The sequence below is a fragment of the Balaenoptera musculus genome, chromosome 11, assembly GCF_009873245.2.
Source record: "Balaenoptera musculus isolate JJ_BM4_2016_0621 chromosome 11, mBalMus1.pri.v3, whole genome shotgun sequence".
NCBI lineage: Eukaryota > Metazoa > Chordata > Mammalia > Artiodactyla > Balaenopteridae > Balaenoptera > Balaenoptera musculus.
The window spans coordinates 92,914,822-92,942,045 of record NC_045795.1 but is presented as its reverse complement, the minus strand read 5'-3'; the positions used below and the strand labels follow the sequence as shown (position 1 = coordinate 92,942,045).

Here is a 27,224-nt window from a genome sequence, read left to right as displayed (position 1 = left end):
TCAAAAAAAAAAGAATCTTTTAATAAAAATTACTCATAAAAATCCTAATACATTTCAAAGAGCAAGATATTTCTTAGTACATTTATAAAAGAACATTTGGTCCTTTTACAAAAAGCTCCCTTTTAATTTAAATACATTTCTTATTTACAGATTAAACATAAAATATCATCTATAGTTGCAAAGCATATTGCACGTTACAGACAGAAGCATTTGTATATTTCAATAGGTTTTCCCAGAGTTTTCAACTCTAGATTTTTTTGTGTGTGTAAAAACATATTTATCTTTCTTGTGCATAATAAATAAAAATGCAGCCTGTGTTTTGCTATTTAAAACTAAAACAAAATACCTTTAAAAATATTATTTCTCTGCCTCTCAGTAAGAGGGAAGGGGGGTAACAAATCAGGAAGGTCCACAGGTACTTAACATTCTCGCCAGATTCACATGTAAATTCAAGTGGGAACCGCACCCCTGAGCCCTGCAAAACCTGGGGACACACAGCCCAGCCGACTCACCTTCTCACTTTCACAAGAGTCCCTGCCCTGCAGGAACAGGCACTAGGGAAGGAGCTGGATGTCTGGGAATGGAAAAGGAAAGAAAGATCAAGACTTTTTTTTTTCTAAAGTCCCTGCTCAGCCTCTCTAGGGCTGGGGTAATCATCCGGCCCGACCTGGTCGCCAGCATTAAATTTGCAGTCGGCAAAAAGAAAGACCGCTAGAAAAAAAGAATTTCTGATGTTTTCTCTACAAAATCCAAAGTGAAGGATTACAGTTTGTAATCATTCAGTAGACTGAGCTAAGAAAATAGCTGAGAGGGCTGTTTTTCTTTGGTGGAGGACACAGCAGGGAGGCGAGAGAGGAATCAAGCTGAGACCCTCAGATTGCACGTACCCAGCCAGGGAGCTAATTTCCATCTGCACAGACACCATCCTGGCGCATAAACACACAGAAAACTATTGAACTGGTGTGCACACGCCCCACGATCCAGGACAGCCTCAGAACCTGGGGATTCAGTCGCACAGAGCAGTCACACAGAGCGAGTTCTGACAGAAGATTTGGAAGTTCTGAAGGGAAGATTTGAACATGGAAGCCGGACTTCCACCAAGGCCAGGACAATCGGAGAGCTAGCAAACACTTCCTTCGTCACCTCCTCCTCCGGGACATGGAGCTCCTCAGTCACAGCATCTCAGCCAGCAAAACCTGCCCTGGAACAACTGAGAACTCTGTGGTGGGAGGTCTAGACTCCACCCACAAAGGGAGCTATAAGGCAGCTTCCCACAAAGGTTTAGCAAAACCACTTTCACTGTGTGAACCAAAGCGGAGTCTAGACACTAGCTACACACAGGAACGCAAGGATGGAGCACGCTGTCAGCTGTTCCAAAGCGTGGAATGTTTGGAATCAGGGTGCTCCTAGGGCAAATCACAAGGGAATTTCCCTGACGCTCCCCTCCTCAGCCCTCGCCTTCCTGATCTCTCACGACACAGGACAGAAGAAACAGCAAAGACCCTGAAGGATATATCACAATTGTTGACACTCTGACCTTCAAAGAGAAAGCAAGTTTTGAACGTGGCTCGAAGGACCTTCTCTGTAACCAGCCACGAGACGGGCATTCTGGCATCTACTCACTGCCTACACGGCATCCAACTCTAGACTGGGCAGTCTGGAAGCTCAGCAAGCAGGGTGAGAATGGGTCGCTCACCCTCAGACTCACAACTGGTACCAGTCCAGTGCCTGGAAGCCAAGAAGGTCTGAGACTTAATACAAAACATGTCTCAGGTCAGCCCGTAGCCGTGAGGTGCCTCTGTGGCACTCAGGCCCAGGCCCCTGTTCCAGAGCGGGAGGGAGATGGGATACCTGAGCCCAGAGGAGGGGGCACATTGGGGTGCGATAACATAACAGCGTGATCACAAAGGGCCCACTTTCTTCCCTGAGGTGCCCCGTTCTCCCAAACAGCTCATTTATAGTCCCACCTTGGTTCACCTGGAGAAAAGGTGCAGCGAGGCTCATGCACGTGTGTGTATTTAAAAGGGGATATTTTGGTTTCACTGAGGCAATGAGAATATTTTAAATATATATAGTATTCTCAAAGAAGATTTTCTGTTCAGTAGATGAGACAATGTTGATCAACAGAATGCTTCTGAAATGAAGAAGAAATGTAAAATAAAAGCATTTGATTCTTTTTTTCCTTTAAAACATTTGCACAGTAAATGTTTAAAAGACAGAGGTGACATTTATTACTGAAAACCCCTCTTCTAAAAACCTCAAAGAACTGAATTAGATATCTATTTTAAAAACAGCAACACTTAAATTTTCAAGAAGAATAAAATTCTTCCCTTTTGACTGAAAATGCAATGGCTTACACAGCATTCCTTTCCAGCTTTAAAAAGACTAAAATAAAATCATTTGAAATATCCTAGCAGTGACGGGTGAGCCACACGACAGGTGAAATTGGAGGTTTTTAAGAGACTTCCTACCCTTTCTATTGAGGTTCATTTCAACCTCTGACGTTACAGGGAAGCCAAAGCTCAGGGTTCAAACCCACCTCTGCTTTCTCTGAGCCCTCTGCACAAGTTCAAAGAGACACAGTTCCGTGCTCACTAAGGAAATAATACCAACAAAGAAAAAAGGCGTTTTAGCACAACTTCCTCTTTATACATGCTTGCTTAAAATATCAGGTTGAAAGGCAAGGACTGGCCAAGAAGTTTCCAGAACCTACCTGATATCCATCCCATGCCCCTTTCGCTGTGGTCACACCATGCAGCAATACAAAACAAGGCTGTTAAAATCATAGCAGCAGCTGTGACATCCAGTGGCCCAAACCTAAAGAGTATAAGGCACTCATCAAAAGCCTGCATTACACAGAGAAACGGCTCAAGGATGCCAGAAAGTCATCTGATCATGTCTTTCTCCCTGACTTAGTTGATTGGCACTAGACACAGGAAACAAAAACGAAACAATTCCAACCCAAACATGGTCGGAACTGATAATCCTTGGTTAGTAAATATAAGACAGATGAAAGCTCAGATGATCATAGGTATTTTTCTCTCCCTTAAAAGGCACCTGGTTCTGAAACTATGGGAGATCCTCAGGTGAGTTCACAATAAATGTAGAACACCATCCAAAAGATCTACCTGTTAAGCTCTTAAACTGTGAGGCGACAACTTAAGAGACTGCCTGTTAGAATTCAGATAAATTCGTGAGCAAATAATCTGTAACACCAGGACGACTGCATGGGGCGCAAATGCATAACTGGATGATTTTTCCCCATGTGACCGACAATCGTGGGTGGAGACCTGGGAGACAGCCCAATTATCCAATAAGAGAGAGAGGATGACAAAATGCAGTACATAGGGATGTCAGGGGAACCGCAGGCCCTGTTGCACAGAAATTCATTCACAATCCTCTGGCAGAGAGGTCGCCAGGCTGCAGTCACGCAAGCGCCGGCAGAGAAGACTCGACGGATTCCGAAGTAGGAAGGTCTGAAGATCCAGCCAAAGAGGCCCATCCACGGTGCACAGTAACATCAGCACGTCGTAAGAAGCCAACTTCTAAGTACCTTCTCACTTCAAAGTATATCCTTAAGACAAACAGGGCATTTTATTGAACAGAAGAGAAACGCTAAAGTATCCAAGAATCTACCAGATGTGGCTGGGGAGCTGCACAGAGATTCCGACACCATCGTGGACAGCCAGACTCCTATCCTCCTCCACTTCGGACTGGGTCTCGGCCTGGCCTGGGTTCAGCTGGTTGAGGTCCAGTTTCAGATGAGGCCACACAGGGGAGAGCAGATCAAATCAAGCCAACCATCTGGTCAATCTGTCGCATGTAGACGCTCTTTAAGGGCAGGGAATATCGCCTCTCGTCAGGAACACGATTGCACTAGAAAGAAAATAAATGAGGGACAATTTGAATTTTGAGTTAAGACGCCATGTGTTAATTCCTGAGATGTGACTGGATGACCTCCCCTGGGGTTTCTCATCCTGGCACTGTCAACACTTGGGGCCTGTCCCGTGCACTGCAGGATGGTCAACAGCATCCCTGGGCTCCCCCGCTATACGCCCCCCGCCCCTAAGCCCCGGCTGTGACAACCAAGATTGTCTCGAGACATTGCCCAATGTCCCTTGAGGAGCAAAGTCACCTCCAGTTGAGGACCACTGATGTAATTTAATTTCCTCACTTCCCAGGTGAAGAAATGGAAACCCAGGGAGGCTAAAAGACACGCACCCACGTGAAGAGGGGCCGGGACTAAAGCCTGCATGCCTTGGGTCCTTAATCCACCCAGAATCGCAAAAAATGTTTTAGTTACTTGAAAATACTGTTGTTTTTCTGAGTCTATTGCTCTTCTCATCCACAGCTAAAACCTAAATGCTTAAGAGTGTTATTTATTTACTTATTTTTTTAAATTAAAGGCTTTTTTTCTTTTCTCTCTCTCAAAGGGGATTCAAGTGTGAGAACCAAACATGCTGTCTGGAAAGTTTCCACGTATATTCATGCTCTTACTCAAAGAAACATTTTCTCGCTGCTCTATACTTGAACTCACACGCCCTGCTCCTCATCTTTGCAAGATCCAGACTGACAGGTTCTCCAGTTGGTCCCACTGCCCCCCACTCGTGTTTTTTGTAGGTGCTGTGCCTCCTGCCAGAACGTCCCTCCTGGGAAGCTCCCCCTCATCATTCCAGGAGCTACTGAGAGGCAACCTCCTGAGTGAGGCCCTCCTGTTTTCCTGGCAGAATAATTCCTCCCTCTTGGGTGTTTCAACAGCACTTCACACAGCCTCCTACTGACAAGCACCTGGGGGGAACCGGTCTCTACACTGGGCCCTGGGCCCAGCCAGCACCAGGACCCCTCTGACCGGCCTGCATCCCCGGTGCCCGGCACAACGGAATCGAGTCTATCAGACGAGTGTCTCCTTCAGTACAAATCCGGGCTCCACCACGCGGCTCCACCGTGTGACCTGACCCTCTCTGTGCCTCCCTTTTTCTGTCTGTGAAGTAGGGATATTACAATACCTACCCCTCACAGGGCTGCTATGAGAAGTTAACATACTTAGGCATTTAGCACAGTGCTTAGCATGTGGTAAGCTCTATAAATAAATGTTGGCTGTGATTATCATCTCTCCTTCTAACTGTTTTTCCCTTTCCTCTCAATCACGCTTTGTTCGCTTCATCTACACTCCATGGCCTAATATAAATTTCAGGGTCTTATCTATAGCTACAGAAATGGCCTCTTTCTGAAACTCTTCTCAAATTACCCAACCCGAGTGTGCCATGAATATTCCGTCAGGAACTCTGGATGATAACGTGATGAGTCGTGTTTTCTCTTCCTCCAATTGCGAACCACCCCTGGAGAAAGCAACTTACATTGGAGCTGGAGTTGATGACTTTTAGCTCATGAGGTCTAGGCCTGTGCCCGGACTTTCCCACTGGGTCCTGCCCTCCCTCTTCAGAAAAGAACTCCTTCCAGGGTGACTCCCGAAGATGTTCATCCACAGATATAATGTGTCCCTCAGTTGTAAACATGTATCTGGTTCCAGATTTGTGTACTGGATTCTCCTCATCAAAGAGCTAGTAGAAAAAAGAAAAGAAAACAGATACAATTGTAGCAGGTTTGGAACCAACTCATAGGGCGGCTGAGTTCAGACTACTCAGGGACAAGGACCCGCTTGGCTCTCAGGCCAACTCAGGCTGCGGGGCGGAATCCCCAGTTGTGTTGAAACTCAGACGCCTGGACTTCCCCAATCCTGCCCAGACCTAGAGATTAGAAAGCCCGGGCTAAGACCCAAGCGCCACTGATCTGTAAAAGCCCTAGATGCCCCCACGCTCTCCGGAGAGTTCCGGCGCTGGAATCCTGGAACTACCCTCAGCTCACACACACCTAGGCCCGAAACTGGAAAAGCCTGGAGAGGAGGAGGTCCGTGGTTTATCCTTCACCAGGTCCCCAGGGCCTGACACACGTGCCACCACGTGGCGCACTCCTGCGTGGGCTCTGAGGGCACAGGGCACCCCAGGCAGTCCTTCCTCCAGCAGCGGGCGTGGGGGGTGGAGGAGGGCGCAGCGGGGGCATCTAGAGAGAACCTCTAACCCAGGCGTGCGGTAAACGATGCATGAGGAAGAACGCAGAACTCTTAGAGACGGAGGAAACCTCACAGGCACCTCGGGTATTTTACAAACGAGGAAGAACACTCGGCACAGCTGCTGTGTGTTCACACGGCTCCCAGGAGGAGAACAGGGTCGGCCCGGGCCCTCCCCCCCGCCACCCGCCCTGACCCTGAGTTCTTTCCCCGGGAACACCCTGGGGGTCTCCTCCATTCATTCGCCCCAGAACTGGCCCCGTGAACACCCCGGACCCCACGGCTGCCGGGCGGGATGCCCGCCAGGCTCTCGGCAGCCGACCTGACCGGCCGCGCCGCACGGTGTGGGAGACCTCGGCGCCCACAGGACCCGGTGGCGGGACCACGCGGCCAGCGGGCGGGCACACCTCTGCCTGCCACGAGGAGTGACACCAGCAGCACCAGCAGCAGCGTCGTCTGAGGGGAACAGACCGGGGCTTCCGAAACCCGGCTTTGTGCAGGACCGTTAGAGGCACTTGTCAACATTACAGGCTCCTGAGCCTGCTTCTGAAGACTCCCATTCAACATGGCTGTTATCTTAACAGTGTGACTCCAGTCCAGCCGACGCCGGGGCTCGGGGACCACTGAACTAGATAAAACAAACCTATCACTACTGATGGATATCTGGATCTCGGCCTAAGTTCTCCACGCTGTTTCCCCACCAGGAAATCCCGACCCTCTGAGCCCTGAGAAAGTATTCTTTTGTGTGTAGCCGTACGAGCCAGGGACAGAGGGGAGGAGAGCGGCCGGGTGCACGACGCAGATGCCATGCGCGCCCGTGGCCAAGCAGCCAAGTGGAAAGAGCACCGGACGAGGAATGGGGCCCAGGGCTCAAGCCTCGGCTCTGCCACGTCGTCAGCCAGAGAAGCCCGGCCAGTCGCCTGAGGGGAAGAATGAACACCGACTAGATGATCCCGAAGGCTCCTTCCAGGTCCAAAAATTCAGTCTCTCCCTAAACACGCGAGGATGTGTGTACGGACAGAGAGCCGGCCGGGCTATGGGTCTCACCGAGAGCGCCCAGGTCAGGGGAAGTAAGAGCTGAGGCTCTGCGGTCTTCCTCAGGGAAGCCTCGTGACCTCCACGCTAACGAGGGTCCCCCAGGAACCGTCACCTGTGCTTCACGCAACGTGCAACCCGAAGTGTGTCTGTGTGTGCACTCGGCAGTGCCTCCTCTACGAGGTCAGGAACCACGGAGCAGACAGCGACGTGCCTCTGCTCCGACAGCGCCGCGCCCCCGGGCCAGCGAGACGTCCAGCCTGGGGCAGCGCCTGGCGGCGTATGTCAGATGGAAGGCAGAGGAGTGCCTGCTGTCAGCAGGATGGAGCCCTTCCTGGGTTAATCTTACCACACACATACCAGATACAAGTATTTGCAGGTCTCGCTGAGGAAGAAGCTCTCCATCCGGTCCTCTGTGGACTTGTCGATGACGTGATGCAGCGTAGCGTAGCCACACCTGCGAAACAATCATCCGTGAGTCCCACCTCTGCTCCTTCCCACCTGCTTATTAATCTAAGAGGCAGAAGTAGCCTATTAACAGAACAACCAAGGGATCAAACACCACGTGAGAAACAAATTAGGGCAGGTTTAAGGGCTGTCCTTTTTCAGCCTAGATGGTCTGCAAACTTCATTAAAAAGTGGTCTGGCTGCCGAATCATCAGGTTAATGGTGGCGGAAGGGGGATGGGGGCGGAGGAGAGTATTTGCCAAAAGCATAACAGGACACCAAGAAAATGACTGGCAACAAACTCAAAAGGACTGATTTAAATTTCGTGTCCCAATACTTGTATAGACTGACTAACCATTTGATAGTCTAAGACAGTATTTTGTAAGAAAATACTCATGATATTACAGCTAGGTAAAAAAAGCACATCGCAAAACTGAAATAGAGTTTTTATACATATACATATATACCACATTATATATTTATATATAAATATATAAAAGAATATAAAACTATACACTTAAATGCTGATGGTAGTTATCTCTGCACATGGAGATTACAGTGATAATATTCTACCTCTGTATTTTCTATATTCCCTAAACTTTTTAGTATATATATTATTTGTATAACAGGGGAAATAAGTTACTTAAAAAGAGCTCATATAGTCTGCTGGAACCCTACAGGAATAAAGGTGAAAAAACATTTCTAATTCCCACTATAATGGGCAGGTTCTACTACACAAGAAGTAAGCAATTTCCCTACAAAATTAACATTAATGACCTGTTCTAAAAAGTAAAGTGCAAAATAGAATAATATCACCTCAGCACAACTCAAAAGAAATCACAAGTGGCCAACAGAAAAAGGAAGGAACTTAGAAAACTAACTTGACTTTTGTGTGCTTTTCCAGACTCTGCAGAATGTCCATTCCTACATGGAGGTAGAAGGGATTCCTGGTTGCCTAGAGAGAACATGAGAGAATGTGATCCAGCGGGGGCCTGGAAGACATGCCGTCAACACACATGGCGGTGACTGCAGGATGGTCCCGCGGAGATGAGTCACCGTCCCAAGGAAGGCACGGGCCAGTTCACTTTATCCTGAAGGGTCGTGAATGTTACAGGATTAAGGTGTTCTGTCAGTTCACATCAAAGCGCACCTCCAACCTGCTTAACTTGAATGGGGGGGTGAGAAGATCTGCCCCAGGGCAGATCAACTCCCTGCCTTTGGCTCTCCTGATCCCCATCATGATGAGAAATGAAACGCCTCACTGACAGTCCCATATCTGAGAACAAATCCATTTTCTTTGTTGCCTCAGAACTCACTAGAAACTTAAGCTGCGAGCACAGGGAAACAGGACTTTGCCCCTGTTCCATCCACAGCACCGTGAGGAGGGCCAGGGGACAAGAAGACTCTCAAAGTATCTAAAGAGGCCTCCACATGCTGTGCTCTCTAATCACCCTAGGAACTCAGTCCCTGGCTTGCTTCCTCTTCTGTCACATGCTCATAGATGGTTTTGTTAGGGGAAAAAAAAATTCTCTGGGAAGAGGAGACTTTTATCCCAAAACTAGTTTGAAAGTTGGGGATCACCTATAATTCGTGCCCAGTGCCAACCGCGCAGCAGCAAAAGCAAACGACCACAGGGTCAGCTGCCTCTGGATTAAGAGAGCACAGGGCGCCGCTTCAGAAGGCAAGGCTATAAAGCCGAAGATCTCTCTGGATTCTAAGAAAATAGTCAATATGAGGAAGAAGCTGCAAGAAGACAGAAGCAGTGACGGAAACAAAGAGGCACAAACCCAAAGGCAACAGACCTAAGCTTAAGAGGAGAACTCAGCCAGCACCCGAGTCTGTCACCCTCAGAGCGTGAGTGGCCGGACTCTACCCTGGGATCTGGGATCCGGGAGGCAAAATCAGAGGCTACCTCTCCACCCCTGAGAGCTTACGTACAACTCACAAGGTCTCTCTACACCTGAGGTCAGTTACCAGTTGCACAGGATTTCTCCCTTTTTCAGAAGCAAATGGCAAGGATTCAGTGCTAAAAAAAAAATATGGAATAAATCTAAACTACTAATCCTACTACCAGAGCTCATCAGATCTCCTCGCGAGGGCTTGCCCACTACACGCGTCTGCCGCACGCACGGAGGGCCAGCTTCTTGGAAAGCGAGCAGCTCGTGCTGCTGAATTTGCGAATGGCTGACAGCTCTCGATGTGTATATATGTATGGCACGCACAGAGGTATAAATATCGGCCTTAAACCGTCGAGGGGAAGATTCTTCACAGTTAAAAGTTACACTTCCTCTGGCGTACAAGTAATTTCACAAAAGAGGAACACTGTATGTTTTTTTGAAGGATTAAACAAAAGTAGGCACTCAGACAATCCCAGATGATTCCCTTTCCAACTAAGAAAAATAATTTTTCTATCTGAATACTTTACACAGACCAGGGTTCCACAGTACATGAGGACAGAAATGCATCCCCCCAACAAGAGCTCTTTGGTCAAATAAATTTGGAAAACAGAGAGTACCAAATCTTCCTCTTGACTGAAGGATGTGAGAAACAAGCCCTGCAGTAAAGATACAAGTCAGCTTTGCAGAATGTAGGGCAAACGCGTACATGACCGCAGACGTCTTCCCCGTCCCGTGCAACCAGGACAGACACTGAGCGCTAACAAGGGTCTGGGCCGGCAGTCACTCTAACGGTCGCTGTGGAACAACACAATTCCCCACCTGTCAGCAAGTGTTCCCTACGAACCAACTGCTACAGGTCTTCCCAGCATTTCAACACAAACTACTGCTCAACAAACTCCAGTACCTGGTAGAGGAGATACGTGGACTCCACCAGCTCGGGTCTCAGCGGGTAGAAGAACACGTCGGGGGCCTGCAGCTGCCAGTTGTACCTCTCGGGGAGGGCCCCGTAGCGCTTCCATATGGCGTAGTAGAAGGCGTGCAGGCAGATGGCGTCTTCCACGTCTCCTATCAGAACCTACAGGGAAGGCACAGGTCACCAGGCTAAGTCACTGTTCTCAGACTGGCAAGACGTGACACAGGCCCTGGGCTCCCCCCTCCCCCCACTGGTCATCTGACCTACAAACGTGGCTGGAGACAAAACCAACCCAAAAGGAGCATCCCAGACAGACCCCCCCCACCCCTCATCTGGCCATCAATGCCAAAGCCCTGCGAACTGCATAGGACAAGAGGCTAGCTGTACTCATGAACGAAGAACAGACAACTGAGACATGAACCATCCAAAAATCACACGCCGTTACTCTTCTGGCATGGCTTTGCACTGACTTAGTGTGCAGTAATTTCCAAAGAGAATGATGGGGACGTACTGTGCTATTCACTTCCCAAATCTGAAGGAGCCAGAGAATGTTCTGGTACCATAAAAAGAAAACAGAGGGGGGAAAAAAGCCCTTTCCAATGACTGCTTTTTCTTAGCAAACAGGATTGCGAAATACCTGCAGTCCTGGGAAGAACGCCTGCAGAGAGTCAATCCACGTGTTCATCAGCTGCCCGCTGAACATGTTCACGTTGACGTAGAGGGGCGGGTCCCCTTCTCCCTCGTTACAGGCTTCCCGACTGAGGAGCCAAGCAGAGCGGTCAAAGGGGAAGAAAGAGAAACAGCTCCAGCTCTGTTCTCCCAGCTGCCCCTGGCAGCTTCACTTAAATGGAATCAACATATTAACCTTTTCTCCTAACTCATTCTTTAAACCTTTGGAGACAGATTGCCTCTACCTCTCAATACAAGACTCTAGCATAAGATGACACTTACCAAAGGATAAAAGTTCTAAACTCAGCCATGGTAACACGCTGGGATTTCACTGCATTTTGCAGAAAGCACTTTGACAATCAGGTTTGAGAAATACTTCCACGTAATTTGGTATATAGCATGGGTCAGTTTTGACCTGAGTGGGGAAGTCTGGTTATTTCTGCACAAAAAAAGAGTCTCTTCTCTAATAAAATCCTATACCATGGGCCTGGAGGAACACCTCAGAGCAAGAAGCTCCGGGATTACTACTAATTTAGTAAATTTACGTGCTTTAAAAATTGAAAAGGACTGAACTCTGGCCAAACAGCCTCTTATTAAAACACATCACTTGAATGATCCTACAACAGCTAGGGTAGAAATGGGCAGGCAACTCAGTAGCTATCACTTGCACTGGCCACTTAACACACACATGTGCACAAGGGAAGACCCAGGGAAGACAGAGGCGGCACCAGGGTCGAAGCCGCTGCAGCTTCGAATGGCACTTCTCTTCTGCCATCCTGAATGCACAACTGACAAGCGGGAAACAAAGCTGTTTTAAACAAACATAGAGGGGAAAAAAAGGTGGTAACTACCCTTTCTCTCATCAAGTATAAAGACCAATCCCAACTTCTTTAGAAAGTGAAAGAACCAAAACAACTGTGCCGCATTACAGCTCTATGTGCAAATAAAACCAGCGAAACAGAGGGATGTGTCACTCCTTGCGGCAGCCAGTCTCCAGGTGGCCCCCAGTGACCCCTGCCTCCTGGCTGTCACACCCTTGTGCAGTACCCTCACAGACTACATCAGCTGACCAACAGCGCCCGGCAGAAGTGCTGGTTGTCATTCTGAGATTAGGGCATAAAGGCATATGGCTTCCATTCTGGTGGCTCTCTTTCCTTCTCTCTCAGATCACTCATTCTGGGGAAGCCAGCTGCCATGAGCTGCCTACAAAGAGGCCCATATGGCAAGGAACTGACACCTCCAGCCACAGCATGTGAAGAACTGAAGCCTGGGAGGGGCCCCTCCAGGCCCGACTGCGCCGTGACAAGGCTGCAGCCCTTACCAGTAGCTTGTGGATGACCTCGTGAGAGCCCCTGGACCAGCCCAGCTGCTCCTGGCTCCCTGACCCTCAGAAAATGGGTGAGATAATGTTTGCTGTTTTAAGCCACTAGGTTTCAGGGTAATTTGTTACGCAGCAGTAAATAGCCAATACACCTCTTCACCACCCCCTCAAATGACTAACAAACAACTAGGAGGCAGTAAAATGAGGGCAGAGACCAAAAGACCCTGTGAATCTATGTTGAGAAAAATACGAGCATTTCACAATACATTCTATTTGCTCGACGGGACAGTAAGAGAGATGGTGAGGAGACATACCCTCTTCTTAAGTAGTTCTGAATACTCTTATATGCAGCATTAAACATTTCTAGGTCTTCTTTTTCTCCAAAGAGAATGTAAGATTTCAAGAGGTATTCATAGAAGGAGTCCAGTCCGGCACCCAAGCCACTCTGCTTTCCGACCCAATGGCCCGTCTGAATGTTCACAACATTGCCTGTGAAAACAAGCAAGCCCGTCAGGGCCCGGGTGGCGGGCAGGGGGACCTCCTACTTCAGCCCCTCTGCTCCTCAGCACCTTCGTCCCTCACAGGAAAGAGGAGGGGTGAATGCGTGGCCCTCACGTCTTTATCGGTCCTATCAGCAGCATGGGTGGCTCGAGCTTCCCGAACATACAGTGTTTCAACACGGACACAAAAATGGGGAAAACATTTAATGCACAAGAAAAATAGGTTTGTCGTGTTGCTTTTCCAGATTGACAATGCACTTCAAAAGCCTAAAGGGTGTTGTTCATCAGAGAATGATGAATTATATAATTTACATTACCTGTAAAATGGAAAAAAAAAAAAGAAAAACAAAAATAATCCAAATGTCCAACATCAGAAGAGTTAATGGACTGTCATATAGATTTTAAAGACAATAACTATGAAAACAAGATAACTTGAAACCACCTGCATGATTTGCCAAATGAAAGGCAGAATAAAAATATCTATATTATAATTTGAAAGTATATAAAAGTTGCACATGACAGGCTACAAGGGCCTATGGAAAATTTTAAAGTTGACAGTTTGGGGTGACACTGGTAATGGGGTGACGGGGCAACTATTTTGTTTCTACTGTTATTGTTAAATACAACAAATTTGTAAATGAATTGAAGAACTTAAGGAAGAGTAATCGAAGATCACTTCTAAAAAGCAGCACTTTTGCAATGACACTCTAGGCTCCAGGACCACCAATCCAGCTCCTTCCCGATGACAAAAAGAAAATATTTCTCAAAATTAGATAGTTACAAGAGGCAAACAACCTATTTTAAAATAACATCTTGAGCTAGTAAAATACTGATAATCATTGAAGATAAATAAGGAGTACATAGGGGTTCATTATTCATTATACTTTTTCCTACTTTGATATGTTTGAAATTTTCCGTAATAATTTTTTAATAACATCTTGATCAAAATTCTCAAGGGTAAAAAATAAAATCTAATACAGGTTTAATCTGGGCTTTTAACCTACTACCACATGCCGAGATTTTTTAAAAGGAGAAAGTCACTCTACCAGTTAACTCTAACTTCCTATCTTTGGAACCTTATACTGAAGCAATATAATCTGCCTCCGAGGCAGTTCTTTTTATAGCATTTAACAATTACTTTCAAGTGGAATATGCCAAGGGATTCAGATCAGAAGGGAGCCCTCAAATAGGAAGAGCATTATTCTGTCCCATCAACCTTCCAGCCTCCCTCTAAGTGAAAAGTCACACGGAGAAATCGGATGTGGCAGACACTGAGGGAGGGCCCTTCCCTCTGAGTTGTCAATTTTCAGGTTCAATAGTACAAGGAAGAAGGAGTGGAAAGGAGGGAGGGCCCCAGAGAAGAGGAAAGGAAAGGGGGCGATGTGCGCAGTGCCAAGGGCCTCACAGGTGCCCCACACCTAACAACCCCGTATCGTTGCTCCGCAGGTTCCAAAGGGCTTTCACAGCTCGCCTGGCCACCCACTCAAACGTGGAATCCCCCAGCAGTCGACTCAGAATCCCAAATTCCACCAGCAGGGAACCAGCGCCGGCCGTGCACGTCTCATTATTGCTGTCAGGAGGAACGCCTGTCTTTAGGTTCACCTGGGGACAGGAAGAGACAAAGGGCTTGTGGCAGAAGTCAAGGAACCCACAGGGCTGAGACCGGGTCACAGCGACCACACCCCACTAACGAACCAAGCTCGCCACGGGGGAGTCAGCCCGCCGCCTCCTACTTTACATCCAAAAGGAAAGTGGGAGTAAGTGTAAGACACAAACAAGACAGTACGAACACCAGAGCCCTGTGTTACTAGTAAGAGCAAGTCTCGGGGGAATCATCATAACGCTCTTCACTAATCTGCCTCTTTCCAGCAGGTTCTCTTCATGGTTACGCGGCACCAGGCTTTGGCACTGGGGACAAAGGCAAGCTGTGGAATCACGCAGAAATTTTAAGTGAGCTGCTATGAACTCAGTCCTGCTCAGCAAACGTTAACAAATCTTGGACTGCGAGAGAAAGGAACCCAGCGAGAAAGTGACAGCCTGTTTCATCACTGAGGCTCAGTGGTCTGGCAATTCTCCACTGGTTGGTGACCCAAAGGCTGACTCAACTCTCAGAGGGGTTCTGGACTCAGTAAATCAGATGCCACAAAGATAGAATCTCATTCCAGACCTTGCATTTAAATCAGCAGCTAACTTACTGGTCTGTACAGGCTTTATTTGAAAGATCCACATGAAGTGTTCAAAAGAACATTCGCTGAGCTCCTACAGCGTACATGTGGGGAAATGGACCCAAGTCAGAAATGAAGACAAATTGCCCCCACTGTTTTGCAGCAGGGGATATAAATCCCACCTGCGAAAAGGGTTAAGAATACTGAGCACAGGGCTTCCCTGGTGGCGCAGTGGTTAAGAATCCACCTGCCAATGCAGGGGACACGGGTTCGAACCCTGGTCTGGGAAGATCCCACATGCCGCGGAGCAACTAAGCCTGTGCGCCACAACTACTGAGCCTGCGGTCTAGAGCCCGCAAGCCACAACTACTGAGCCCGTGCACCTAGAGCCCGTGCTCTGCAACAAGAGAAGCCACGACAATGAGAAGCCCGCGCACCGCGATGAAGAGTAGCCCCGCTTGCCGCAACTAGAGAAAGCCCGCGTGCAGCAACGAAGACCCAACACAGCCAAAAATAAATAAATAAATAAATAAATATATTTTTAAAAAAAGAATACTGAGCACAGGAACATAACTTCCTTAAGGGGAGGGTTTAAGTCAAATATGTCACTGTATGCCCAGCACACAACAGGTGTTCAGTAAATGCTGAATGAATTAAAAACCATTTCTATCATATTTAGGGCCAAATTCTCTCAAGGACATGGCTTTCCTCTTCCGCATCAGCCCCACTCCTTCCCGCAAATAAATTCATCAACAAAGAGTTTTAATCCGGGAAGGTGGTGTGCTGTTGACGCCGTCTACCTACCCGAGGGTAGGGGATCCCTGTCTTGGTGTTTTCAAAGGCAGGGAGGAGCCGCACGGCCAGGTCGTGAGCCATATGCAACAACTCATTATCATAATCCTTAATCGTCATGTCACCAAAGGGCTGCTTGGAGTCAGTTATTATTCTGTGGGCAGAAAGAAGGCTTCCCAGGACCCTAATGACAGGAAGAACAAAAGAAGAATAAAATCACGTTGCTTATAAATGTGTACAATCCAGCTCAGAATGACAGAAGCAGGCTTGAATTCCCTATGGACTTAGCACTGCCTGAAATCAGAGGGACTGGACTTAATGACCCCCTGAAGTTCTTTCCAGCCCTGACAGTAAACGATCAATTGTTAGCTAACAGCATTATCGAAAGGGAGAAAGCGAACCATTCTTCTGAGGCTACTGAGAATAATCCCACTTAAAGTAGTAACAGTGTATAGTCGTTTTCATCATCTCATCAGAAGGGAGTGTCCTAATCATTCCCAGAATAAATATCACCTTTTAGTATTAATAAACTACTCTTGGTTTCTCTCACGTGGGGAAAAAACTTAGCCAAATAAGAAACAGAAAAGAGCAAGACAACACACACTAAGTAACTTTTGTAGTTCTGGCTGCGAAGCAACGTCAAATTCTCCCACTTCCGGTCAAGAGGCAAGGTGGGGAAGAGGAGGAGAAGGAGAGAACGACCCGGCTGAGAGGCAGGCGCCACCAGCTTAGATCTCAGTCCCTCAGCAGCCACGAGCTCAGGTCCCCCTCCAGTGAGCTGAAGCAGATTGTGACATTTTTCAGAACAAATGTTTTCGTAACTTTAATTTTAAATAAATGCTACATCTGGAATGTAACGCAGTGATACAACTTTCAAAGTTTAAATGGAATAGGAAAGCAGTCCCAATCTTATCAAACTAAAAAGGCAAGATATAAAACATGAGCCCAGTACATTAGAGGGAGGGAGAGGGAGGGAGACCCAAATGGTCAGCAGTGGTTTTCTGCAGGTGGTGGGTGACAGGAGAAACTCTGATTCCTTCAGAAATACATAGGGGTTTTCCTAGGACACAGTGAAGGAAATGAGACTAGACATAAAGTGAAATAATGAAAAACTCCTTTAAAGGGACATCTGTCTTAAACCTGCGTTACAGTGTGTCTTTCTATTTGGCCCCAAATATAATTACTTTGAAATGGCAATTGTTTCAGTTTTGATCAATCCAAAAGCAGATGAAAAGGGGACACAGTGCCCACCAGGTCTGCACGGACTCCCTACCTAGACCCCGGGGCTGGTGGACCCTCCAGGAGTTTTCTCCTTCCACACCCAAAAGCAGCCTTCAATCCGTCTGATGTACTATTTTACCTTATCGTGGCCTCAAAGACTTGGACGGTGGAATCTTTGTCAAATGACACTGTGTTGATCACTAACTTGACTGCTTTCTGGAACTCGGATGAATTTCCCATTATCTTTAAAAAGAGGAACACAAACCATTACAACGGCCTGAAGTGACACTGAGGCTGCATGATCGCAGGAGCTGGGCCACTTCATCTGAACGTCCGTACGAGTGGTCTTGCCACTCGTGGGAGTAGAAACACAAAAGGTAGAAGAGCACAGCTATCTCTTAGAACACATTCTGGGACAGATGGCAAGCCCATCTCCACGAAACTCAAGCATCCTATCTCCAAATGGCAGAGCTGTGTCACTAACTCCTCATAAAATCATTTAGCAGCCCTCATCGTCCTGCCCCATTCTCCCTCAACTTCTGTCTCATCTTGTCTAGCATGCAAGGCGTTACAGTTCCGGAAATTCCTGAAATGAGTAACAATAAATCTAAAAACGGAAGAAACGAAAAACATGGCTTTCCCTCTGCTCCTCAAATAACGCGACAGCTTGGGCGCTTAGCTCCCAGGAGACCGAAACATCTGGAAAACTGACTCCTTGCTTGTTACCCAGATGTCTGAACACTTTGGGAAACAGTGGTATTATCTTTTGGAGCACAGCGTAAGACCAATGACATTCAAAACAAACAAAACATACAAATAACCAGCTCTACGTTCTTTGTAAGAAATGTTCTAGAATTAGGATTCCTATTTTGGGTGTGTGGATATGGTATCATTCCAAGCTTCTCTCTCTTATATGAAGTGCAAACTGGACATAAAATTTGATAAAATAACCTGAATAGAAATGCTTTCATGCTGTTCAAAATTTTATGACAATCCTGGCACTATAATGACATCATAAAGACACCAAAAAAAAAAAAAAACAAGAAAAAACAATTTCATTCAGACACTACTTATTTCAAGTATGTCTTATTTCCTAGTGTTTATTGATCTAGTGCATCTTTTTTTCTTTTTCTCCCCCTCATTGTTATTTTGCTGTTACATGCAGAGCAAGTACAGACGTTTCTTTTCTGGCTTTCGGTTCCTTCTTTTTAAAAGATTATGCGATCATGCCGCAAGTTGCATCTAACAGTCAAGGGACTGCTGTTGTCCAAGTGTTTCCAAAGCACACCTGTTAAAGTTTGTTTAAAATGTCAGCAAAAGAAAAGGGAAACGTCAACAGAAGTAACACCTGAAAAATAAGCCTGAAGTGCACCTTAAAGACCGGATGTTCTACAATGAAAACCACAGAGATGGGTCTGTTTCCCTACAGATGTTCATCAGCAGCAAAATCTGTTCGCAGCTGCAGGGGCTGATATGATCTCAGATCATGTGGAGGATGGCAAAGGAAGCCAGTAGTTTTCAACGATATATTGTAATTTGCCATTTTAGACAGCTACGGAACAGAGTAACGAGGCTCTGAAATCATTCACTCAGGCTCAAGAAAAGCTGGATTGGGTTTCTTTACTTCTCAGAACTTCTCAGAGCCTTTAAACTGCTGGTGTGCATTGTGGCTCTCCAGTGGTGGGACAGACTGGTAGAATTTCTCAAGTTCATTTGGGAACAGAATTCTTCTTTGAGGGAGAACACCCTTGGAATCTGTGTTGGGAAATGCCAGGTTACTAGAAATTCATTTTCTGAACACGTATGTGCACTCCTATCATGTATCAGATACCATGCGGTGTGGACAGAGTGCAGTGACTGTAACAGAGACAAGGTCTCTGTACTTCAAGAGCATGGCAGACAGATAAAAAGACACAATGGGGCAAAAAGAGAGAGGTCATGGGGAAAAGGTGTGCTTTCATAAGCTATCTATGAGTCTTGGGACTTCTTTTAAAGCGACACTTGTCGCCTGAGTCAGCCTCTGGTCCCCTCAACAAGTGAACTCTCATCAGGGTGAACACACCCGTGCGGGCACATTTTGATCAGTGATGGTGCATGACTGACAGGGAATAGCAATCGCTTCAGAAGGAGAGACTGGGAAACTAAACTGCTGTGCAGCTACAGCCTGGCAGAACGAAACCCCGGGCTCTCTGTCAGACCATGAGCCTAGGGGAATTTAGAAGGACCGCTCCAGCTCTTCCCAAGTTCCGGTAATTCTACTACTAGCAAGATCTGGGACAGTTGTAATGCAAACTTAGCTAGCGTTACCCAATTCTAACTCCTGACAGCTTCAAACTCTGTTTAAGGAAAGTTAAAATGCAGGATCTGCAATCAACGACAGTACAAATTCTCTTATGGTAAAGGTGTGCCGGACAACGGAGGAGAGCAAAGAGGTAGTAGAATCATGTTGACTAAGGAAATTTTTCAACGCTACGCTGGAATACAGTCCCTTGCTGTACTCTACAGCAAAGGGTCGTGAGGCACGCCAAGCACACACGGCAGCCTGGTAACAAGAACCATGCATGGTGCCTGACTGCCTTCCATGTGCTTTAGCTCATCTGTCTAGAGGTCTCCAGCTGCCTTGAAGGAAACCAAGGGCTGAGCACATAAAGGCTGCCCCTGAGCTGGCAGCCCAAGTCTGGAGGGGGTAGTGTCCACAAAACACGGAAAGCAAATAAAACAAGAGTGTTTATACAGAGGGTCTCTGCGCAGGGGCTGGAACCAGGGCTCAGACTTGATTTTGGGGGGCCAGTAGCTGGGGCACATTTCAGGGGATCTTGTCCCCTGGAGATCTTGAAATCCTGAGATCCTGTCTTTTACTTCTGAAATCTTAACTACAGTAACTGTATACTGGTTCCTTTAAGGAATAAAATAGTGGGGGAACCCCGCAGAAAAATAGGTTTCCCCCAAAACAATCACACTTTCTTTTTTTTAAAAAACATTTTTTAAAATTTATTTATTTATTAATTTATTTATTTTTGGCTGCGTTGGGTCTTTGTTGCTGCGCACGGGCTTTCTCTAGTTGCGGTGTGCGGGCTTCTCATTGCAGTGGCTTCTCTTGTGGAGCACGGGCTCTAGGAGCACGGGCTTCAGTAGTTGTGACACGTGGGCTCAGTAATTGTGGCTTGCGGGCTCTGGAACGCAGCAGGCTCAGTACTTGTGGCGCACGGGCTTAGTTGCTCCACGGCATGTGGGATCTTCCCGGACTAGGGCTCGAAACCCTGTCTCCTGCATTGGCAGGTGGATTCTTAACCACTGCGCCACCAGGAAGCCCAACAATCACACTTTCTCCTCTGCTTTTTTACGGGAATCACATTTCCCCTCATCTAACCTTCAGTGTTTTTCTTGCTCTCAGCATTAAGCTCATTAAAATAAACAATAGCTATCAGAGCTATGAATACATGTTGAGAATCACGTTTCCTGGAATTCTCATCCCTGGGGGAAAGTAAGGGTAATTAACTCCAAAATATCTTAATTAATTTGTAAAAATAATAATAAAGCTGAACACTTACTGCAAGTGTATCCAACGCATCAACAAGAGTCAGTGAATAATTCCCTAGGACATCATTGATGTTCAGATTTGAACTGAAAAAGAAAGAAAATTAAAATTAAACAAAGGTACTTTAAAAGAGAAAAAAGACAGTAAAACTAAACACTCATCAGAAACTAAAACTGCTGGAAACTTATTTATTCAGGGACTACTGTGGGTGGGTCAGTATGGCAATGGTCCTTCTGCCTCACAAGGGACAGTCTCTACAGTGTCACAGAATAGCAGAGACACACACGCTTATACTATACTATAGTGGAAAGAACACAAAACAGGAAGTAAGGAAATGGGAAACAGGAGTCATTGCCCTCTCCGAGATACAGTTTTAACAGCACAAATGACCTTTCTGTCCAGCTTCAAAAAGCTCTGATTTCGAAATCATTAGGAATGAAAAAGGAGAGGCCCTGTCACATGACCTGCAAATAAAACTTTAATACAGAAATCAGACACTGCCGCAGATTACACACACAAAGCAGCAAATAAATACCTCAGTTACAGGCTCAGTATCACTCATCCGTCCTTGGGGTGGGGGAATAAATTAACTGCTTTACACCATTGTTTCCCTAACATACCACCCAAAGAATCCCCACCAGCTCCACCAATTGCAAGGAGCTGCTGTTTTACCATGAACCAAGGCAGGGCTTCTCGTAACTGCAGCTGCACCAATGCTTCTGCCACAGGCCTCCTGCCCCATAAGCAACACCGATCGCCCACTCTGAAACAATCTTAAGACACCAACTTCAGGGCCGCAAAGAGGGTAACTGACAGTTCTTTATAGCGCTAAAAACGACAAGGATAATACTAATATATCTGGGACAGGTGGGGATGGAGAAATAGTGCAAGTCATAAAGTCAGCTTGACAAATTCTAGGGAGTTCAGTTATTCCTGTCCCATTGCCACAAACCCAGAAGGCAACTGCAGAAGCTTGAAAAGATTTGAAAGTAAGGAGAGAAATGAAAAAGATGAAAAAGATGTCAGTAAGGAGAGAAACAGGATGACTGTTTCAAGATTACGTTTATGAAAAACCACAGCGAAAAAACCCTAGTTTTATCTTCAGCAACTGATTCACCGTTAGTATGACGTCTTCCATCAAATCCCCGGACCACGTTACCTACTCCGTGGGTCTCTCTAACGGGTCCTGTCTCACTTCCCCGCGGGCAGCATCTCCGTGTTCCAAATGCTCGCCCTGCTCTCTGAGAGGCCTCCTATGCGCCTCAGCTGGGGCGAAGTGGGCCCCACGTGAGACAGGCATAAACGGCTCCAACACCTCACATCTGATTTTACCTGAGCCTTTGTTTTATGCTGGTCATGTCACTTAATCTAGGACAAAGAATGTCTGGCAAAATTTTACCTCCTTTCTTTGAAACAAGCTATCTACAAGGGGCAATCTAGGAACCAGGGCTCTCACATGTCTCTCCCAAGCCGCGAAGCCAGCACACTGCACGGCTGAAGAACCCCACCTGCTGCTTCTAGCTGTCGATTCTTTCCGAACACACGAATATGATTGAAGAAGGTCCTCTGAAGACGAGAGCTGTGGCTTAAGCTCAGCCCTTCAAGGGCAGTGCCAGCCAGAGGGGATATAGGAAGTGTCAAAAGCTGGAGGGGAAGGCCAAAGGAGACAGGGGGATGCTCAATGCTGCCCACTCAAGAACATTCTACTGAGCTTAAATATTTACCTCCATTGCTCTGCTGCTCAGAAACCAAGCGTTGGCTCCAACAACCCACCTCATCACAAAACGGGTCTCTCATCACTTAGCCTCCAGGCTGGATGCTGGGTGAATCCCGTGTGACGAGCTTCCCCTGAGGGACCCTCCTCTGTGGCGTATCGCCCTTTCCACCTGCACCGGCCCTGGAAGGGATGACTAATCTGGAGCACTGCACTCCTTCCCATGGTTTACTGTGCTCTTCCTTTCAGGCTATAACTACAACGGACCCAGTTTTAAAACACATCTCAAAAGAACGCCCAAGCAGCCACGACAAAGAACAATTATAAGAGTTGGCACAAGAAAAAACGTGTTTGTAGTAACTGGTGGTTCCTTCTCTCCACTCAGACAAATCCACTCAAAGATCTAAGGCGTTCATGAAAACACTTCCAAATTCTTTTCTACCAGATCATTGCTACACACTCTTTCAAAATGTGCCAAAATAGAAAAAAGAAAAATGGGGAGGGGAGAAAGGAAACAAGAGACTCCACAGAAGCCTGTCGGCCTTACAGCGCCAGATTACTGGGCGTCCATTGAGGCCAGCCCACCGTGCAGGCGAGACTGTGATCTGTCTGTCCTGTGAAAATCTTCTTGATCTATGGCCAGCCTGACCAAGAACTCAAACTTCAGGTACAAGGCTGGGTTCAAAAGTGTCCATCTTTCCACATAACCAGCTGCCGAACCACGATGGCTCTCCACTTAAGTTACCCTGTGTGACTGTTCGTGACATTCACCCCACTCTGCATTTTTAAGGTTCTTATTACCCCCAAACAGAGAAGATGGAGAAAACTATGGCCTTTCACAGAAAATTTTTGGCGATGCAGCTAACATAATGCTAACATAGCATGTTCAAAATTAAACGCACGTGTAAAAAAGAAAAAAAAAAATTCCACATATACTTAACCTGTAACAGCTGTTCAGAAATCTACCTGGTGCTGTGTAGGCACAGAGGTAATATAAGAAACAGTCCCTGTGTTCCAGGGATTGACAATCTGGGGAGACAAGACAAAGGGAAAGGAAGGTGAACACACAACAGTACTCAAGTCTCACACGATATTAAAACGTGGAAAAGCAGCTCAAAGGAAAGGAACCGAAAGGAGAACTGAGTAGATCAAGGACAGTCATCTTCAAACAGTTCAATGGCGTCATGGAAAAAGACTTGAGCCTGAGCCTGAAGGAAGCCAAGATTTTAGGAAGAAAGGGGAATGCAGAGGAGGCCATCTTAAACTAGGGGTGCCTAGGAACGAGTCGGTTTGGGGGCCAGCATCGGTTTGGTTTGATTTGCTTTTTTGTTTGAATAGCAAAATGGTTGGGGAGAAAACAAAGAAGGGTCAGGCACCCAAGGTCTGAACTAACGTTATTATTCGTGAGACTGCAAAATTTTAATATCCAGACTTACTTGATGAAACTTTTGAATTTGGATCCTCCAACCCAAATCGGGGATGTGAGAGGAACTGAGTTTGCATAGTGATCTGTAGCTGGACAGAAACGTTTGCTATTTTTAAAAAAGTGTTCCGGTTTTATTTACTTCATGTCAATACTCGTCACCCTACCGCCAGTCAAACAAGACAGGCAAGATAAGCCTCAAGTAAATGTGACCAAAAAGAAAAGACAGGCACATTTAGCACTCATATTTTGTTTCTGTACTTTTTACATAATATTCTAATGGCTAAGTTACTCTCTTTTTTAAGTGACTCATTAGAATTCACTTGACAGTAATCATTAGAATACATCTGCTTAAAATAAATATCTGAAAGATTTTTTATTACCAGTTATTTATTTCAGGGATGTAAAGGTGGCCTGCCCTTTTCCTGAAAACACTAAAGTCTGAGAGGAGTTAAGTGAAAGGAAAAGGAATAAGAAAAATTAACTTTCCACTCTTTACAAGCGGCCAGTGTGAGGGTCTACTCAAGGCTACCATAACCCCAGAGCTCTTTCACTTCCTCAAAGACACCAAGGCTGACCAACCAAAAGGGCACAACCCTTCCCACATGGCATCCCCTCAATATCTCTAACTCCATCTTTCCAAAACCAACATATCTGTCTCAAGGCAACCTGACCTCAACTTATCCAGACTGTCACTGGTCAAACCAAACCACTCATTAGCAGATGGCATCCCCAAGCAAAGAAAACTAGTTAAGCAAAAACTTACTTAAAATTTTTCTCAAAAAAAAAAAAAAATTGAGATAGAAAATACATTTCTATGTATAAAGCCTGATACAGTGAAACATGAAAAATATAACTCATCAGTTTCCTACAACTTTAAAAAGGCCAAGTCTTTTTAAGCTAACCTAGGATGTCCCACTGGCTTCACTAAAAATCATGCTCTCCAAATGCAATTTAAGACAAGAATCTGTAGATAATCCAACCATGTCTAAAACTCTTTAAGTCCCTTTAGTGTGTGGGCTTCCTTTTTAGGACCTAAGGACTGGACTCTGCTGCTTTTCATCGGGTGAAGGAAAACACAGGCCTCAAATGTCCAAAGGGACCAAGCAGCCCGACTCCTCCACTGCCAACTGAGGGGAGCGGCCAAGAGAAAGGCAGTCATATCCAGCCTAACAGGGTCAGTGTCAAGGCACACCGGTTCCCTCCAGCTAGGAGGTCCTTAGCTGGGTGTGCTGTCCTCTTGGACTCTGATGTCAACAGCAGTAACCCTTGAAGCTCAGCCTCTGCAAACACGGCTGATGGAAGGGGAAGACTGGCAGATCTTCCCTGACAGCCCTGCCACCAGGGTGGGGGAATTTATGGGACAGACCCTACAGAGCAAGGAATGTCATCTTGAGCATCAGGACCCCAAATCTGGGCCACCCAGCCTCTCTCTCTCCCTTCCACCTAACCGTCCTCAGCCTAGGGAGCGGCCCCTGTGATAAAGGAGAAAGGCTGTAGCCCCGCTCTGCCTCAAACTCACTGGATGGCTTTAAAAAGTCCCTTCTCAGGATCAACTCCTGAATTTTTATATTTTTATACAGTAAAGTTGGAGTTGACTAGGTGGGGTGAGATAAGTGCCGTTTCGAAGCTGCGTTTACAAGGGATTTCATTTTGATTTGACCTTCACCTGGAGAAAGGGTTGGAGATGGAAGTCTAAGGCTCCCCAAGCTACCCCTCGGTACTGCCACTGTCCCTTCCGGTCTCTGGGCCTCAGTTTCCCCATCTGTAAAAGAGACTGCGCTGACAGCTGTCCAGTAACAGAGATTCCGGGAGAAGCAAGAGAAGGACAGCCACCAGGCCGTCCACGCAACCCCCAGCCCAGGCCGACCTCAAAGGGGGTCAGCCGAGGCGCCGGACGGACGGGCGCTGCCCCCAAGACCCTAAACGCCCGGGCACCAATGGGGGGACCCGGAGGACGGAAGGCTGCACCCAACAGGAGAACGGAAGGAAGCGCGTGCGGCGCGCGGTCCTGGGCGTCGGGCCGGCGCAGGCTACTCACGGGTCCCCGCGGTCGGGTCCTCGGCCGCGGCAGTGGATGGGGTTGAGCTCGTCCTCGGGGAAGGCGTGCGCCATGTAGTTGTCGTAGCCGAACACGAACATGCCCCGCGCCAGGTCGCGCATCTGAGCGCGCAGCTGCGGCGGGAAGGCGCCGCTGTAGCGCTTCTCATACTCGTCCCGGCCGCGGCCCCGGCCGCCCAGCACGTAGCCCCAGTGGCCCGGGCCACAGACGTCCGGCTCGGGCCGCCGCGGAGCCCGCCGCCGCCCCGCCGCCGGCCCAGGGACCTGCGGCTGCAGCCACGATGGCCCCGACGGCCCCCCGGGCGTCCCGGGCCGGCCCGCGGGCCCCGAGGCGGGAGACGCGGGGCCGTCGGGGCCCCTCAGGCGCTGGAAGCCGAAGCTGAGCGGGAAGCGCTGGTAGAAGCCCATGCTGGGCCCCAGCCCGAAGACGAGCCACAGCACTCCGTGGAGGCCAAGCCGGAGGAGCACCAGCCCCAGGACGAGCGCTCGCCATTGCATGGTCGCGCGGGCGCCGCGGGCATTATTTACAAACGCGGGGGGCCTTCCCCGCCGACCACCGCACCCCACGTCTGCCCAGTAGCTCCGCTCACTTCCCCTTTAAGGAACTCCCTCGTGACGCACCAGGAACTGGCCCATTGTCCCCACACCCCCAGCACCTCGGGCCCGGCCGGCCAGGCCCCACGTTCGCCCGTCCGGTCGCCCGGATTGGCCCGGCCCCTGCCCGGCCTCGCGGGGCGCGGCCGCGAACTCCCTCCCGCGCCATAGGCCACCCGTACGTCTCCAGCGCCGCGAGGCCCCGCCCCTCCTTCCGCCCCGCCCTCCGGGCCCCGCCCCCTGGGCGGGCGGATTCGGATGGGCTGGCGTGGCGAGTAGGGACCGCTCGGGCTCCGGACGAGGGAACTTCCAGCCAATGGGAGCGCGGCACGGGAGCGGACGGCCGGCGGACAGGGACGTGGCCCCGGGCCCAACCGGTTCCGCGTAGAGCCTGTTTCTCGCGGAGCTAGGATGGAGGAAAACTACTCCAGCTCTGTGTTAGGGATGGTGACAGATAAAAGACGTAAGGAACGAGGAGGAAAAAGGACGTTTCTGTAGGACAGGGTTTTTAATTTGTCTGTTATGTGGTAGGGGGGATGATACTATCATTAAGCTTAAGACTGCACAAAACGGTATCCTGAATTATTTTTGTTAAAACATCCTAATTTGTACTCTTTTAACACTTTTTTATTGAAACACCCTAACTTGTAAGAATTGCTCACGGTGATTGTGCCCAGGTCCTGTCCTAGACCTATCGAACTCCAATGGAGTGTCCCGAGAATGTGTGTATAACAAGTGTTCTTGAGCAATTCTTAGCATCCGGCAATCTCAGGAAATATTGAGTTAGGTTATATTGCCTTTGTCGCGGAAGTAGGATCTCTTTTAAAAAGATACAGCGGGAGGAGCAAAGGCTGCCGCTGCCACCA

At 47.8% G+C, this 27,224-nt stretch overlaps 1 protein-coding gene across 2 annotated transcripts; it reads right to left on the bottom strand.

The window, feature by feature from the left end:
- Positions 1-26,835, bottom strand: EDEM1 (ER degradation enhancing alpha-mannosidase like protein 1). 2 transcript variants are annotated; one of them, XM_036868109.1, is made up of 12 exons: positions 25,745-26,833; positions 20,580-20,652; positions 17,168-17,271; positions 15,820-15,991; positions 14,269-14,452; positions 12,665-12,839; positions 10,998-11,118; positions 10,352-10,522; positions 8,431-8,504; positions 7,463-7,559; positions 5,358-5,561; positions 1-3,876 (listed from the first exon to the last, which is right to left on the bottom strand). In XM_036868109.1, the coding sequence occupies exons 1-12, from the start codon at positions 26,260-26,262 to the stop codon at positions 3,787-3,789; spliced, it is 1,983 nt and encodes a 660-aa protein (XP_036724004.1). In that variant the 5' UTR covers positions 26,263-26,833; the 3' UTR covers positions 1-3,786. The 2 variants fall into 2 exon arrangements, with proteins under 2 accessions (XP_036724004.1, XP_036724006.1); XM_036868111.1 differs by lacking the exons at positions 15,820-15,991; positions 17,168-17,271 and having other exon boundaries at positions 25,745-26,835.
- Between the last annotated feature and the right edge of the window lie 389 nt (positions 26,836-27,224).

Excerpts from the sequence above, each read along its gene's own strand:
- EDEM1 (XM_036868109.1), bottom strand. The coding sequence starts at position 26,262 with ATGCAATGGCGAGCGCTCGTCCTGGGGCTGGTGCTCCTCCGGCTTGGC. Across the intron at positions 20,653-25,744 it reads GGACCCGACCGCGGGGACCC|TTCAAATCTGAACATCAATG; the intron begins GTGAGTAGCCTG and ends TTTCTTTTTCAG. Across the intron at positions 12,840-14,268 it reads CAACGATACGGGGTTGTTAG|GCAATGTTGTGAACATTCAG; the intron begins GTGTGGGGCACC and ends TTGTTTTCACAG.